This window comes from Plectropomus leopardus, chromosome 20 (assembly GCF_008729295.1).
Source record: "Plectropomus leopardus isolate mb chromosome 20, YSFRI_Pleo_2.0, whole genome shotgun sequence".
Lineage (NCBI taxonomy): Eukaryota > Metazoa > Chordata > Actinopteri > Perciformes > Serranidae > Plectropomus > Plectropomus leopardus.
This window is the reverse complement of record NC_056482.1, coordinates 9,935,451-9,953,775: the sequence shown is the minus strand read 5'-3', so window position 1 is coordinate 9,953,775 and position 18,325 is coordinate 9,935,451. Positions and strand designations below refer to the sequence as shown.

Below are 18,325 nucleotides of genomic sequence, written 5' to 3'. Positions count from 1 at the left end.
TCAACCTTAAATGATCCTCGGTAGTTTTTGGGAAATGAGGTGATTAGAAAAGACACATGTACCTATGATAGGATGACTGAAATAAATTTGTGTATCGTCTGCAAATATAATGACGTGAAATGAAAAACGACACCAGACCTAGGAACGGTATACAGAAACGGAGAGAGAGAGATTTTCTTGAATGTCCTCCGATCAGACATTTCCCAGCATCACGCAGTGCTAGCTATTGCATTAAGGTTTGCTCATCTCGTATGAAACATATGCAATTTGTCACTAAACCTTTTTCGCGTATAGATGATATCCAGGTTCCTGATAGAAGTAAGACATTGTTATGATAGAGAATGCACCACACAGTATCTGTAAATACTAGATCTACAAAACTATTTACAGCACACATATAGGTAATCTTTATGTCACAGTCTATTGCATAATGGTGATAATCTTTAGTTTATAAATATTATAAATATACACAGAATTTTTAAGCAACATTACGTAACATCTCAGCCATCTGAAATTAGAAATAGAAAACAATAGCATCCATCCATATCTTGCTCCACACTCCATTCTCCTCGGAAAGAAAAAACAAAAACAAAACAAAGAAAGCAGCATTTCTATTATCTATTCCCTTTGGACCCATAACACTGTCATGGTTTGTATGTGAGCCGCTGTGGGGATATAGTGGCTCAGCATACTGTATTTTTTGTTGCGGAGAGCAACATAACACTTAGTTACAGTATCTGTGTTTGTGTCTGAAATGAGGATTCAGGAAACTGGTGTGAGATTCATTTCAGGAGTGTGTGCTTTTTGAGATTATTTGTCAGAGTTGCTTGCATGTATAATTCCACAGTGGTGCCTAAAGCTGCTTAATAGGAGAGGACAATTTTTCTCTTTCTCAGTGGTAAAAACAAACAAAAAAAAAAAAAGAAATATGAGTCATTGTCAGAATTCACAATGCATTCCAGCTTAAAAAAACAAAACAAAAAGCAAACAGAAAAGAAATAAATTAAAAAAAAACTTCATACATTGTATATAATTCTTAATATTTCTTTGAAAGGAAGACTCATGTTTATACTACAGCTTTTAAATTGCCATTGCCAAATATTTTAGTTGGATTTTACACACACAGTCACATGCACGCACCCTCTCACACACCCATACATACAGCTGTATATATATATATCTATATATATACACACACACACACACACACACACACATATATATATACACACACACACACACCACATATATATACACACACACACACACACACACACACACACACACACACACACTGCTGGGTCGAGGATGATGACATATGGCGTCAAAGAAAAGAGAGATGTATCTGTATAATATACATTCTTAAGTTTAGGGAGACAATGTGTCTAAAATATAATACAAGGGCTTGTATGTACAGGATTTCTATGAGGTTATTTTAGAAGAAAATTGGAGAGAAACAAAAAATGCTGAAGTTCCTCATCTTTATCTCTTTTGTTGTATCTCCATTTTTAAAAATGAATTGAAACATATTTTAGTTTAAAAAATGAAAAGGGAAAAATGGGATCATAAATTTGATGCAAAACGCATTTTGTCTTGCTCAGTCTCCGTACTGCTCAGGACAGAATCTCTCCTAGATCCGGGGGATTCCCTGTGCTGGGTCGAGGATGATGACGCTGCTGCCACCGCCGCTGCTGCTGCTGCCGCTGCGGCCGAGCGCACCGGGGGCAAGGCTCCTGACGACATCTGCCGGAATAAATTGACACGCTGGGGCACTGTGGTGCGGATGCCGCTCTGCAGATTCATTCCCTGGATCGCCGCCGCCGCCGCCGTCGGTGGCACAATGGAGGCCAGAGAGTCTCCTGAGGCTGGGTGCACTCTGGGCCCCAGAGATGTGTCATGTGGCAGTGATGGTTGGGAGGCCGATAAATGTCTGACATCTCGACTCAAGCTTCCCGACTGCAGAGCCTGTGTGCTCTTGTGGATGTCTCCCCGCTGAGGCGAAGGGACCTGCTGCTGCTGAGGTGAGGGCTGCTGCTGCTGCTGTGCTGCAGAGGCTGCGGCTGCAGAAGCTGCGGCTGCAGAGGCTGCGGCTGCAGAGGCTGCAGTTGACACAGCAGGCTGCTGGGCGAGCGGCGGCTGTGTGGGTAGAGATGGTTGAGCCATTGGCTGCTGGATAAGTGACAGCTGGGAGGCTGTGCGTGAGCCGTACTGGAAGCTCCGGCTAGCCAGAGGGGTCTGCACTGGTGGACTGCACATAGCAGCCGTGAAGGAGCAGGGTGACATGATCGCTCCTTGCTGCTGGAGCGGGGTCTGTGGGTTGACTAAGGAGGAATTGAGGTTGCCGTGGGAAAGACTGGGGGCGGGGTAAACCCCCTGCGCTGCAGCGGCGGCGGCGGCGGCGGCTGGCAGCATGCGGGCAGCAGAGGCATTGGCAATAGCTGAAGCACTGTAGGTCATGGGGACAGAGGACTGCTGGAGCTGATTGGTGCTGAAGGCAGTGGGGAAAGGAGGTTGGGCAGGCGAGTTAATGATGGAGTTTCCTGACATTGGTGTTGAGTTCATCCCGGTGACTGACTGCTTGCGGTCCACCATCATCACCATCTCCCGGTCCTGACGGATAATCTGCTTCAATATCTCGTTCTCCTGCGTGTTGAAAACGCCGGCGTTCAGATCCTTCTGGAACTTCTGCAGCAGCAATGAGTTCTTCTTCCCTGTTGGGGTGCAGTCAGGAGAGGTGAGCACATACAGCCATGGCAAACTTTGGTAGTCCTGAACCACAGGAAGAGGGCAGGAATAATAAAGATGCAGCTTGTATGTTTTAGAAGGAAAAACCTTTTGTCACCGCAAAATCAACAGAGGAGCTTCATCCTCTTGATTCCACGAAATTTAACAAATCCCTAATTTCATCTCTTACAAGCTGCATCCTTTCACGTCCACTCATGTTTGTCATATTGAATATAAATTGTGAAGGACACTGAATGGTAATGACTATGGGAAATATTCAGTCTGAGAGGTGTGGAGGACACATAAGGAGACAAAGATTACTGAAAGTGTGACGTTGTAGCGTCGACAGTGAGGGTGCTGATGTGGACAATGAGACACAGAAGATGAGTTGTACCCACACGTCACATTACTGGACAGCTTTTGTCAAAGAAAAGACAAAAAAAAAGTCTACACTCTAAGAATCAATTTAAAAGCCACAACACTTCTTAAATCACAAAAACAGCTCTGCTCAAACACACCACAAGGACAATTATTAAATCTATAAACAGGGTAACAATTAAAACAAGCAAAGAAAGAGATAAAGATGTATTCCTAACACACTACTACAGTGGGTACAGATTGTGAGTATAACTATACATTAAATACCTTTATGTAAACTCATCTTACCACAGAATGCTGTTATCTTTATCATTCAAATCTGCATTGAATTCTCTCGAGATTTTCGTGATAAAATATACTTTAGAATTCATTTGTCTGCAAAATTAAATACGCTTTTCTTCAAAACAGTGAATTGCTTTAAAAGATGCTTTATTTCTGCCTTTTAAAGGGCATTTTGAGCCCACAGGCCTGTAAATCTTTCCCGGCCTGTCACAAGTCATAGCTCTTGATAATAAAAGCTTGACAGATGGCTTCTTTAAACACCGACCGTTTCTGTGGCTTTGGGAGCAAAACTGTGGTAAAATGCTGAGTGGTACTACAAGCATGATATATGTTCTTGAAACTGGTCTTTTGTAGAAAGAACAGCCACATTTGACCGTAATAATAATAACGCAGAATTTCATCTATTTAACATCTTTACTTTGAATGACTGCGTCCAAATCTATCTAGAGGATGTGTTTCCTGTAATTACCGCTGACCTCGTCTATCGACAGGCTGTGAAGCGTTACTTGTCCGTAAAGAAGACAGAGTTGACTTTAAGTGCGCTGAAGGCTTTAGCCACAGTCAATCAATCATTAAGCCCCGTCCTTGAGGGCAGAAGAGTTCTGCAGCAAATTTACAGTTGAGCAGCGTTTTCTGGATGGCTTTCTCCTCTCAAGGCTGCCAACAAGCCGTGCATTCAGCTATAAGACAGGATTGATGTTACGTTTTGCAGCCATCTCGACTGCAACAGTCACTACAGGGTCGGGTTCAGAGCTATTGCTAGCACCACGCATGTACTATGAGACTACAGTTAACTTACAATGCTGTTTTGATTGCATTTTTAAAGGTGACAGGGTCAAACTCTGTAGATCGGAAGGACAACACATATTTATTATTCCTCCAAATATAGCCTGTGAGGATCTCAGTGTTAGACACAGGGGTATTCTTAGGATTTGCTGTTCCCGCTGCCCTCCTGGCCTTTTCTTATTTCTCTCCTCCTCTAATCTCCCTTTGACATTTTATCCTCTTTTCTTCTCTTTCAGTTAAGTATGTGCAAAAGATAAGTAGACACTTACCAAATACTATAACAGACCTTTAGAGATATGTATATACAATCACATTTAAGTTATTTTAAGAAGCAAATCAGTCCACGTCACATCCTCTCCTACAAAGCTGTGATTTTCCATGCTACATTATGGCTACAACAACAACAAAAAATTATCTGAATGGTTGTGAAAGTCTATTGCACATTGGTAGAATATGTATGTATGTACTGTAACAATTTAAAGTCAAGATAAACTTTTATGAATTTAATCTTCAGCAGCACAGAGCTGAAGACTGACCTTGAAAAATACAATATTACTTAAACTATATCTCAGTAAATGTCCCTCTGTGTAATACTGTACACACACACACTTTTACAGTGATGTGTGAGTTTGATTTTTGCTGTAACACACACCCTTTTCTTATAAAAACACTGGCCTGCTCTGATCATTAATTTTTTTTTCTTACAGTGAAAATCTCTACAAAGGGATCTCTTGATAAACAGACCATTTATTATGGAGGCCGAAAAGTGACCAAAGTATCAATAGATAAATAAATGTATAAAAATAAATAAATACAAGAATAAATACATGAATATGGAAATAAATAAGCATGTGAATAAAACATAATAAATAAAAGAATAAATGAATAATAAATGCTGAAATAAATACATAAATGCTTAAAAAAGTAGGGCCACCTTCTTAATTTAGTATAAATGTAAATGTAAATAAATAAATGCATTTGTAGAAGTGTAGAAATAAATCTAAGATATTTTATATGTCCTGTTTGATTATCAATTTTTATTCATTTATTCTTTATTTATTTCACATTTTATTTTTTTATTCCTGTATTTATTTTATACATTTATTTATTTCCTGTTTTTATTCATATATTTATGTATTTACTTAAGTCATTTTTCGTCCTCCATACTTTCAACTTTGCCTTGTACTTTATCAGCAGTATTTTTGGTTCTCAATATTCTGGACTGATTTTCTAATGAAGTAGAACTTTCTGAACATGTCTGCAGCATACATTTTACCTGACCTATAAGCTAACTTTGAAACATTATGAGAAGATTGTAAAAAAAGTTATCTCTTACAATCAAAATGAAAACAAACAAACAAACAAAAACATAAACAAAATGTAAACACCACTTATGGGTAAAGAAATGCTTCATTGTTTTACATACAAAACTTGTGAATTTGAAATAAAAATTAATCAGCTATGGGTCAAATCACCAAAATAATATTATTACGTTACTGTGTAACTTATTTCTCTTTACTGGCACAATAGAACCAGTAAGATTAGTTTAATATAGAAACTTCACCAAACAATATAATTAAAAATAAAATTGAATATAATACATTAATTAACCCATATCTGACATCAAAAACATAACCGTTATAAAACAGTCTAAAAGCCAACTAACACACCAAACAAACAAAGAAAGAAACAAACAAGCAAAACACAAACATCATAATTTTCACAAACATCATATAAATAATGAAGGCTGTATTTGTTTAAAATAAAATACACAAATTTTGAGATTACAGAGATGCATTCAAGGCTTTACAGAGACACATTTTTTTCATTCTGACTCACAATGCAATTTTTTAAAAGTAATTTCACCAATAATTTGTAAAAAAAAAAAAAAAAGTGGTTTATTTTATTTTATGAGTCACTGCAGGAAATGTTTTTGTCTCCAGTTTCTTTAAGGGATATTTTAATAATTATTTTAGAAAGAACAACTAATGAAAATGTGTGTGAGAAAATGATTCCTTGAGGATTAAATAAACTTTTGCTCAGCACATGTAGTTAACATGACATTACTGCAGCTCTGAGTCGAAATACAGTCAAAGACTTTTGATGAATTTCAGAAAAGCTTATCATATTTTCCCAAATTATTTACACAAAAGACAGAATTCATATTTCAAGCCAGACAATCAGAAACAAACTTTTGTTTTTCTATTGGTGAAAACATGAATAAATAATGAAATGGGATTTCTGCATGTAACAAAAAGAGTGTGTGGCATTGCATTAGTAAAGTTTTTACTAATCTGCAGACATGGTTTCGTTTGTGAATACACTTTGAACAAAGGGTTCAAAGATTAAATCAAAATAAATGTCACACCAATAGAGCTCAGCATGTGTTCGCTAATAATTATTCTGTGAAAACTCTTGAAAAATAAACATGAGCATGTGACACTGAATGAGATATCTTTTGTTTCTTTGATTGTCTTAGTTGTTGACATTTTGAATGTGTCCATCAAAACATCTGCAGGACTGGTGTGGGTGACTTGAGTTATGTGTCACTGATGCAGGAATTAAACAGTTAATGTAACCTCCAGTAAGAGGTCAAACTCTTGGAGGATGACTTTGAGACCGGATCCATTTAGCAAGCCTCTACAGGTCAATTTGTCCCTGTTCGAATATTGGAATTGGAATAAAGTGTTTACCTGATGCCTACTCGTCGGCCAGGACACTCTTGAAAACGAGATGTGCTCGTCTCAAGACGGACTCCTGGTCAAATAATTTTTAGATAGATAAAAGATAATGTCAAATGTGCAACACGTTATTGGTTTCAAAGCATGGTTACTTTTCTTCTTTCCTTTTTAGAGCAAGACAAGCATGTAACCAAATGCAGTTCATATATAGAAACGATACAACCAGCACGGATCATGACAAAGTATCTTCCCTCGTATGAGACAAAACCCCCTTCATGGTTAGTCTGAAAGGATGGATCGAATCTATATCACTCTGAGGAGTGTCAGTCAGAGTGGGCAGCTTTTTGTTTTGTCACATTTGGTGAAAACCTATCTCAGCTGGTAGCTCTCATAAAAAGGGCAAATGTAGATTTGGACAGTTGAGGCCAAAATGGCGTTCGGTGTGTTGTGATGGGACTTCAGTACAGGGCAAAGAAAGCTTTTTTATTTTTATAATGCTAGTCCAAAAAAACCCGCAACCTCGTCTCCTGTGAATTACACTCATATGCAGCTATTTCACAATTAGTTATTTGTGTTGAGTTCATGTGGAAGAAGTGGGAGGACGTTTGTTTAGCACAGGGGAAAAATGTGGGTGTTGACGTACACGTAGATAAAAGTCAAAAGCAAGAGATGGACGTTTGTGTCCTGCATCAGTTGGATAGAGACTGATGATGGACATTTAGTAGATTTGTTTAATATTAAAGGGACAGTTCACCCCAAAATCAAAAAATACATATTTTTCCTCCTTTTTGTCGTGCTATTAATCAGTCTGGATAGTTTTGGTGTGAGTTGCTGAGTGTTGGAGATATCAGCTGTAGAGATGTCTGACTTCTCTCCAGTATAATGGAACGAGATGGCATTCGGCTTGTGGTGCTCAAAATACCAAAAATAAATAAATTTAAAAGACTCAACAGCGATGTCTCTTCCCAGAAATCATGACCTGGTTACTCAAGGTAATCCACAGACCTTATTTTAAGCAGTTTCATGTAGGAATATTTTGTTTCTACTGAACCACACCCACCAACCGAATCACCACACTGAAGGAAGTGTGCATCTACTGCTAACTCACCTAGCACCACGGAGCTAGCTAACACTGCAGCTCAGCCGAGGGGGACGAAATTAATGTTTACATCTAAAATATGACTCACTAGGTACCCTCCTCCAGCAGTTTAGGACGCCAGGGACGGTGTGCCAACTTATGCTTGTTACATGCATTGCGTCTTTTTAAAATACACTTCCGTTTTTACAGGAACTGTACAGTTTCTGCTCGCAAAATACATCTTTTTCAAAATAAACTTACAAGGCAGGTAAAGGAAAACTTTGGTTTTAGGTTTACTTCATTAGGTTTGGGAACAAAAGTACATTGATAAGTTTAGAAAAAAAAACACTATGGATAATAACATCATGTTGCTAATACTTGTTGCTAACGTTATATATATCTCTTCTAGTGTAGCATGCAACATATACTTGCACACTTCGTTGTTAATAAAATAACTGAAATGACTTTTGGTTTCACACAGGAAACGAACAGCGGGCTCCCAGATGAAAGTCCTGAGTTCGTTTTACAAATCCTATCCCCACTTTCTCGCTCTTTATAATATGGTCACTGCGACAGAAAGTGCTGCCACTTGGTGTATTTCATACCGCCACTAAGGGTGCCTCTGTGCAATGCTATCCAAAGTCGCAGGCCACTGATCAAACATCAAGATCTGACAGGCTGGGAATGAGCCTGAGCTGGAGTGTCATATTCAAGAGAAGGCAGACGTCTCTACAGCCGATTTCTCCACCACTCATAGAAAAACACTTTAGATTTATAAACAGCACTACAGGTAAGAGGAAAAATATGTACTTTTGATTTTGGCTTGGTATGTCCCTTTAACTTTTGCAGACAGGGTATGAACTTTAGTTTAAACATTTTGCTTTTTTTGTGAGATATTTAGATAAATGCAGTCATCCAGCCACCATTTTGTCCCCCCCCAAAAACACTTTACATATGAACGTAATTCTGAGGAGAAAAGGTTGTCTCAACAGAGCGGTCTTGTTCCAAATCTTTTGTTCATCGCTGACTTGCCTGACACAATGTTATTTCAATGTCGAGTCAACACTCGGGTTGTAAAGCAATTCAATATCGATGTGCCTGTGTCAGGCAAAGTAATACACAAATAGAAAGCCATGACAAAGAAAAACAACAATAACAGATAGAAAAGTAGATACAGACTTCAAGCTTTAACCACTGATATGAGACATTAGCACGCTGTCATAATGCAAATTCAATTTAACTTATGTAGTTCAGGTAATATTGTGTTTTTGTTAATGTAAAAGGAAAACAAGTCACCAAATATAATGGTTTCTGATGTTATCGGCAGGGAAAAAGTTTGTTGTTTGTCTTATCGTTTTTAACGATGAGCTGCTTAGCTTGAACATGTGGCAGCCATAAAAACAAATGATAAAAATCATTTCTCAAGTAGTTCATTTAACTAATTCCACTTCTTCCAACATGAAAAAATTATGATTGATTAGCTGTAAAAGATTATTAATTTTTGTATTTCTGTGTGACAAAAGCCAAAAGGAGAATTCTATGAAACAGCAGGATTGATGTTTTCACCACCGATAATGTGTCGCCTTAATAGCAAATATTTGTTTACGTAGAGGGTAGGGATGTCAGTTTAGTTTAATTTGACTTTCAATACGCTGACACCCATTAAACAGTAAATAACCAGTTAATTAAAAAGAAAAACAAACAAAAAAAAAAGCCTTTCAGGTGCTGCATTGCCACAGTGAGCTTTAGCGCTGCATTTAAAATGTCTATCTATGTAGAGGTGGTCTCCCTGTCTCCAGCTCACCCGTGTGAGTATGCAGGTTTTTGACTGAAAAACGTGATGACATAGTCAACAATGCTAAAGGGGTTTAACGGCTTAAAATCATACTCACCAGGTTGGGTGAGACGGAAGGGTGGGCACAATGTTTCCATAACAACGCTGTTGGGTCGAACTGTCACTAGCTGATGTCACTAGCGCCAAATGAGTAGCTCTGCTAGCTAGCTGGTTCCTATTTGTCGACTGACATATGTAACAGGTCAAAAATATTCTCAGCGGTTGACCGGTTAATGGTTAACCGTTGACATCCCCATCAGAGAAAATCCGTCTGCAATTAAAAAATTAAGTTTTGTGTTTGCTTGGTGTCACAGGTGGAAATGAATTAGTCAAACTGAATTTTCAAAAATATCTTTGCTCACTGCCTCGCTGACAGCATACAGTAGCTGAGTAAAAAGAAAACCATAATGTACTGTAAGGATTGAACGTGTGCTATTTACGTGTGTTTATACATTAGTGTGTTTTCAATCTGAACCTGCCTTTTCCAAGTTTTGACATATTGTCATTTTATGTTTTTATTAAATGGGGATAAGGTACTAGATCTTCAGTTATGTCTGAGATCTCAATACATGCTGAAAATAATCCTCATTATACACTTTAGGCATACTGAATAAATCCATCTTTTCCTTGAATGTGACGCTGAGATGTCCATGAAAACGGATTCATATAAAAATGTTGATAAAAGGAGCAAATTATCATTTCAAAAATATATTTCTAATGCAGCAGAACATAAGCGAAGACAAAGTCAGTCAGGTTAAACAAAAATGATCCTTTTAGAAAACACTTTCATATTATCATATTCTACACGTTTAATTTATCAGTGTTTCAGTTCCAATCAAAGTATGAGAGCAGACTGAAGGATAAGGAGTGGGAGAATTTGCAACATAAGGGTCAATGCAACCAATTATTGCCCTGTTTGTACTCCATACATGTGCCCCTTTTTTAAACTCTAACAAATATAAGTGTGTCTGAAACATTATCAGTCTATTTCAGCTATAATCTGTCATGGCCAGGTTCTTCTAGAAATCAAACAGTGAAAATAAGGAAGCGTTGTAGATGAGGAGCTGAATGAAACTATACAGGGTCCTGCCTGATGGATGGACCGGATATCTAGAGCCTCCCTGATGTCACCTGGCCCTGCTCTTTGTTTCTTTTACAGGTTGATTTTTGAGGACTCTGATATGGGGTGGGGTGCTGCTCATACCCAGGAGTGCAGATGAGTGGAAAGAGGGCCAGACACACATGCATGTGAGGTTAGCTTCCATCCACTCGCTGACATCCAGTGGGGGGGTCAACACCAAGCCAACGAGGGGGCGAACTGACTCCCTCCCGGACAGCGACATGCACTGCCTTCCAGTTAATCCAACCACAAAACTCTACTTTGGTTCTTTAGAAGGATTAATGCTGGTTACAACAAATTTTCTTAATGTTATTTGAGACAAAGAAAGAGACGAAAAAAACATCAACAAAAAACAAACAAACAAAAAAAAAAAAAATAGCATACAGGTCATGCAGCACAAGATGGCAGACACAATGCTTTTATGAAGAAAGAAGGCAAACAAATACTGATAAAGACAAGACAACAAGGCACGATGACAGGCAAGAGATTCGACCAATCAGACAGGACAGGGATTATATGTAAGCAGGTCTTACCGATGCGGTCCAATCGGTCGATGGCGACGGTTTCGAAAGCGCGTCGCATCATGGGGTACTCTTCTAGCACCTCATTGAAATGATCAACAGAGAGGGAGAAGAGTCGACAGTAGGTGTCTGCACGCACGCTCGCAGTTCGTCTACCCTTGGTGAGCAGACAGATCTCTGCAAGGCAGCAACACAAAGGAGAACAGACAGTGAGAGCATAAAAATGTGACACATAAAGAAACAGTAACAAAAGTGGAGAGTGCAGAGGAACATTAAAGGAAATCATTGCAGTAATTGCAATACAGATTACCATAAAGATGAACCTTGAGTACAAAAGGTAGAGCAGCAGGAGCTAATGTGAATGTAAATAAAACGAGAAGCCCATCAGTGCTGCTGTCACTTGCATTATACCAACATAATTCATCATCCTGCAGAGAGCTAATGGTCCCATAATGCAGTACAGTAGCCAGCTTTACAAAAAGAAAGCCCGTCAGGCGTTACTGCATCACCTCATCAATGCACTGCATCAGCTCTCAAATGTAATGCATGACTAAACAGGGGTTTGGTTAGCTAGGATTCCTGTATTCCTGTTCAATCTCTGCAGGTTCTTACATGCAAAAGATGTGACGAGAACACTAGCTTTGTGTTGTGTTTAGAAAAACAGACCAATGCATTAAAACACTTGACCCTGCAGCTCTTCTCACACCTGATAATAACATAGCATACATCTTGTTTCCTGTTTGTGTGTGTGTGTGTGTGTTTTTTTCATGTTGCTATGTTTTCCTCCCAAAAAATTAAAGGAATACTCTGCTTTTCAACCAGCTTTGTGTCAAAACAATATATGTAAAAGTAAAATGCGCTCCATTTTAGAAGCAACGTGGTGTGCCTGTCAAAAATGTCATATGGCTTTTTGCTTGCTCTAGTGCCGCCGCTCGAACTACAGATTGTACTTCCTCTCTGTCACAGTGCATTCTGGTAGTTGTAGGTTTTCTACCTCTTGAACAAAAGCGAATGTCACAGTCCTTTTTCTGTTTTTTCTGGTCATGTAGCACCACTTTCAAAAGTATTCACATCTTCCCACACAGCCCAGTTTTATGAAAACACCATATTTTCAGTGTCGAAATATTTCTTTAGATGTAGTAAGATTAATACAATTTTATAATCAATTTTAAGTACTTTACTGTGTATGATCCAAATACTCACTAACACACTAATATTGCTTACTGTGGTTCAAATTTCACTCTCCAAGGGCCCGCTTAACCACAAGTGCTTTCTTTGTGTACAGTCATTTTCTGTCTCCATCACTTGCAGCCATAACTGTTTCTCGCTGTTTGAGTAGACAACACAACCTAGCCCGAGGAACACCAGTTTTGCTGCTGCATTTTGTTGTTTTGACATTTTGTCATAAGCATCGAGGAGACTATGTTTTTCACTGAGAGGCCATGAATTTCTTCATCCCATCTCAGCAGCAGCCTAAGGTGACCAGCTGGAGTAAAAAAAATAGTATTTTCAAAATGTTTTTCCATATGTTGTCATGTAAGAAAAAGACCAAAAATGGACACTGTTAGCAGAATACCTATTTACCATGAGTGAATAATTTAAACAGCATTTGTATAGGAATGATTCTGTGCCCAGCTTTTTGATCCATATATGCAGTTTCCACTGTAATCCTTTCCTGCAAGGGCGAAAAATCCAGAGAGGTTCAGGACTTCTTTAACAGTGGTTTCATTCTTAATATTGTTATCATATTTTCTATGTAAATCTCCAAAAAGTAGTTAATCAGAGGTACAAAAAGTGAACACAAAATGTAGTATCTCAAAGTTTATCTTATGTATAATAATAATAATAATAATAATAATAACAATAATAATAATACTAATGTTACTGTCCAATACAGATTGTCATTCTCAAAATTCCACACAAACACATAGTGGTCTGTTCGGGTTCGTCTGTCTAAATTAATCTGCTACAAAGGATAATAAAAAAAACTAGTCACCTCTTTGACTGTTACTTTGGATGAAACTCTGGCTCTCAGATTGTGATGCCAAAATTATTTTGTCATTTATAGTCATTTTCATAGTCATTTTCTCTCTGTAGGATACTTATTATTGCTGCTAATAGCTATTCAAGTATGAGGGTCTTTTAAAGAGCAATTCGATGATTGCAACCAGAAATCATGTTGAGAGAAAAAGGTCATGCTGTTGATTCAGCCTAAAGTATTGGGACCTAAAATGTTAATGACCAAAAGAAATGTTTCACTAATGATGTCAATAACACCAGGCTAAAATCCAGGTTCTATGACAAAATGATTAGTCAATAAGATTTCATACAGTGTCTTTAGGAGACCATATCTCAGTAGAGCTGCTGGAAAATTAGCTGCCTGAAAAGGACGTGCAAACCACTCTGCATCTCCTTATCTCATTTAGCTAGCTGTAAATAAATGTGTGTGCGGCTGTAGATGATATGTGATGGTGTGCTTGATCTCCTCAGTGTTTTCATGAATCAGTGACATGAGGCGGAAAGTTCACAATCTATCTATCCGCCCCCCCAGCAGCCTACATTTTTTCCTTCCCCTGATAAGCTTGTAAAACATTACCCGCCTTCTAAGTCTCAACTTCCCTTGGCTTCTGTTCAATCCCGTTCACCCACCGACAGCGCTCCACCTCCGCCCACATTTGCACTTCTGTCCAACCCACAGCACAACTTCCATCTTCGTTAAGTCGTTAAATGTTAACTTGTCGTGATGACTTGGCTACGCCATGAGTGTGCACAAGATGTGAGAGCAACACTCAAGCTGTGGGTGTGAAGGTGTTAGTACTGTTGTGATGGAAAAGCTCCCTTTAAGTGGTACCTCTGTTAACAAGGGAAGATTCACAGAGAGACAGAAAATCCTCCATCGTTTTAAATGTAGTTTCACAAAGATTGGAGAAGCAGACACAGACACAGATAGTGAGGGACCCAAACGCACGGCTGCATGCTGCACTGTGTGGTTACATCCAGAGGTACATGTGTTGCTTGAAAGCTCAGAAGGTGATAACAAGTGAGCTGTGGTGCTGGTAGGTAGAGCAGGGCGCAGGCTGTTCTCATGCACTGTTCATATGTTTACCTAAAGACACCCCCCATAAAAAAAGATACAAAAAATAAACCACAATTCATGTATAATCCATATAATCATGTGTTGTGTTTTACCCCTTAAAACCTGGAGCGACATCACTTTTTTGCTTTCCTTTCATTAGTATTTTAAACCTTTGACTTCTGAGCAAACTGGTGGGATTTCATTCAAAAACATGGGTAAAAGGCAGTGATAAGAAATGTTCCACAAATTGCATAAAATTAGTAGTTTAAGAAAATGATTTTTAAAAAAGCTAGGGGAAAATGTCAAGGGATAAAAGAAAAGGTCAGGGAAAACTACTTACATGTTCAGAATTATGTTGCAGAATTATTTTTAATTTCTAAGCACTTTTTTCCAGGAATGGAACTACTGTCCAATGTGACGGTGACTGAGGATTTTGTATTTCATCCATGTTGTTATCTGCTTATTCTCACTAACATCAGTGAGGTGGATAATTTGCTCTACCTGGTTTTGCTTTGATTGTGTTTTCAGGAGGCCACAGCACCCTAAAAGTGAATATTACCAGCAGTAGAATAAATACTGAAATAAACAACAGCGGGACACTAAACTTTCTTGTCCTTTTTTCTCCATTTTCCCCCTGTTAAAATAGTTCCCTCAGACTGTGCTAATTCATTAAGTCAGACTGCACTGAACTCCAGTTGTGAGTGATTGTTTGAGAACATGAGCGCTGACGATTAGCTGACAGAGAGTGGGAAAAGTCTGTATTTTTAGACTGCTCTTACTGCGTTCACTGCTTTAACGCTTCTTCATACATACATTATACATCAGAAATATGCAGCTACACTCCTGATTTCTCTCAAAATACTTATATAATGTTTGGATTTGTGTGGCTACTGTAAAGGGCTGACTCTTACTGATGATTTGAAGTAACTCCCAATTCAGGTTGTCTTCTCTCTTCATATTTTATACAATTTAAACTACCTCTTTTTTAAAATTTTAAGCAACCCCCATTCAATATTGTAACCCTAAAAAAATGCTTTGTAAACCACTGTTTTGAAAAACAAAAATTAATATTTTTGTTTTTTTATATTTGTAAAATTTATCTTGGCATTCTTTCAAAATGTAGGCCCAACAACAAAAATATAGCTGCTTTTAATCTCTTTTTTTGGATTTTTGTACAACTTACAAATATCTCTCAAATTGTATTTTCTCTCCTGTACTTCAAAAGAACTTTTGTAAATAGTCTGAGATTGTCTCTGTTTTTGCTTTCAACATCATTTGCATAATTTTAAAACATATTAATTCATTAAATTTTATAGTTTGGGAATTTAAAAACTGTGAACAAAATTACTAACATTGCAAATAGCGTTTATGTATATAACTACTTTTAATGAACTTATTTCATGTAAAAAGTAATAATCAACACCACATAAGCACTTTTTTTTTTTTCACTTTTTCACTGTGCTCTGTCCTTTGCTTGTGACAAAATTGTCATAATTTAAGAATAAGAATATGCAGACATTTTAAAACTTGTTCTGATAAAAACATTAACACTGACACCTGATAGACCTTTGTGTGTGCACAGGTGTATTGCAAGCTTTGTGTGTGTAAGGCCAGGCCCTGTTAACCCTTTGACTTGAGCAAATTGGTTTCATTTCTTTCAGTAACATGAGGATTATTATAAATATAGATTTCAAAGACATTTTTTGGACAGACAAAAATTGCCTGTTTCAGAAAGAAATCAAACCAGTTTGCTCTAGTTTCAAAAGGTCAAAAAGCTTGTGGTGCAAGGCATCTGAAAGCAGCTCAAAAAAACTGCTGTCAATCCAGGTTTCAAAGGGTTAACCCTTCACATGATTCAGTTTGACATGTGTCTGTTGCCTAGCCACGAAGCGTCACAGTTGACCCCAGGAGCATTTGTGGAAATTTGCCATCACTTCATGTGTCATATACACTCACAGCAACCTGCTTTTCTTCCCCTTCTCCCTCCACGGCTGTGAGCAAACACAGAGGGAGTCCCACATGACTAAGACATTGAAGCCCAATCAGGATTTTCACTGTCTGTCTGTCATTGTCCTAGCATTACACTCTATTAGTCCCTTAGCCTCAGAGTGACTTCACTACAGAGCTGTGTGGTACCAGTATGTAATCCCATTCAAGGAGGCCCAGGAGTGATTACTATGATACCTTTTTAGCATGCAGGCGCAGCATTGACCATGGTTGGAGGTGCTTTGTGACCTACTGTCCTCATAGATGTCCTGCTCATTACTATGCTAATAGTTTCCTGTGGCCGGGCTCGGTTTTGTTACTCGCTCTGCCTCCCTGTGCGTCTGTCTCCCTCGATGATTTCTCATGCTGGCCACGGTTTGGCCTGGTTGTAAGGGGAGTGTGAATCATCGGAGGAGGAAAGGGGGAAGAGTGAGGTGCCTGGTACAGCCAGCTGCTCCCAACTCGGGGCTCATCCACTAATGCCATAACAAACGGGTAAAAATACCAGCTGGGCAGAAGGCAACAGCAGGTGGCCCCGGCACGCACAGAACACAGCAAAACGAACAGAGCGCCCTTTATTATTTGGACAGATACAACGCATATCTTTTAATTAAAAGATTAAACAGGGACATCTACTCTATGTTCTCAATTTCTCTGTATGCTTTGTCTTTTTTTCATTAAACTGAATATATATGCTGATCTTTCACTGCAAAGTCTTTCACAGTCTGAACTCCTTTTGTATTCTTCTACATCAATCTGCAGTGAGCGGTTATTTGTGAGCACAGGATGAGAGCACAACAGACAGCGAACAAAACAAAACGAGTTTATATTTTGTGGTGCAGAATAACCTTCAAAATGTTTTTAGACAAAGCTTGAAAAACCATAATCCAAAAATCCCTGACAAGTACTAACTGCCAAGCTGCCTCAACACATTTCCTGGATTTTTGAATTTGGTCTCCGGAGGTCAATTTTCAGCAGAGCAGTTTGAGAGACTCCTGTTAGTGAACAGTTTGGCGCTTCATCTCCTGCAGGATGCCTAGACGTTCGCCTTATTGAAAAAAGTATACTCTGTGGGATTTTTCTAAAAAACAACGTACAGTATCGACTCATACAAAAACAGTCCCTCTCGATCATCGCTTATGACCCTCTTGACGTGTGCGGCGCGGCAGTGTATGGGACATTTCTGGGCAAAGTACAGGTGAGGTCGGACTCTATTAAAGGGTAGTGAACAGGTAGTAGCATCCAAAAGGAAGCTATGACAATCATGAACAGCGCCAAAAGGAGTGCAAATATTGTGTGGCGAAACGTCAACAAATGAATGACAAAGGTTGTTCCAAAACGAGAGGGCTTTAGCTTTCATTTTTACTTTACTGGTGGAAGAGCAACGCAGAGTTTTGTTGGACAAGGAGGAGCATAGTTTACCTTTATTCTTCTGTTATGCTCCAGTTTGAAGATGTCACTCAATGAATCAATTAAAAATCAACTAGTTGGAGTCCATTTTCAAGCTAAATCGCCAAACAGGTGATGTTCTAATATGTGAAGATTTATTTGGGTTACATGATAGTACCCTAAAGTAATTTTTTTGGGGAGGGATTCAAATAATTTGAATCATTTTTTAAAGCTTGGGAGATTTCTCGCCATATTCTGACATTTGTTACACAAAATAATTAACTCAATTAGGTGAAAAAATACGTTGCAGATAAATGATCCCTTCATCTGCAATAACTGATTTTGTTTTTGGCCACTTGGATTAGTGAAAACAAGTTATGAACACATAATTTACATATCATCACTTTTTCAATCAATATAGTAGACTTGTTAACAAATAGTTGCTGATTTCCACATCCAGCCTTAAAAAA

The 18,325-nt window shown here is 38.4% G+C and overlaps 1 protein-coding gene across 1 annotated transcript in view; it reads right to left on the bottom strand.

Annotated features, from left to right (window-relative positions):
• Positions 1 to 1,409: 1,409 nt before the first annotated feature.
• Positions 1,410 to 18,325, bottom strand: part of LOC121959851 (potassium/sodium hyperpolarization-activated cyclic nucleotide-gated channel 1) — an 82,571-nt gene continuing 65,655 nt past the window's right edge. The window contains exons 7-8 of the mRNA XM_042509368.1: positions 11,417 to 11,581; positions 1,410 to 2,711 (exon numbers count right to left, since the gene is read on the bottom strand). Of these exons, the coding sequence (XP_042365302.1) occupies positions 1,564 to 2,711; positions 11,417 to 11,581 (1,313 nt within the window). The 3' untranslated portion in view covers positions 1,410 to 1,563. The remainder of the gene's footprint in view (positions 2,712 to 11,416; positions 11,582 to 18,325) is intronic.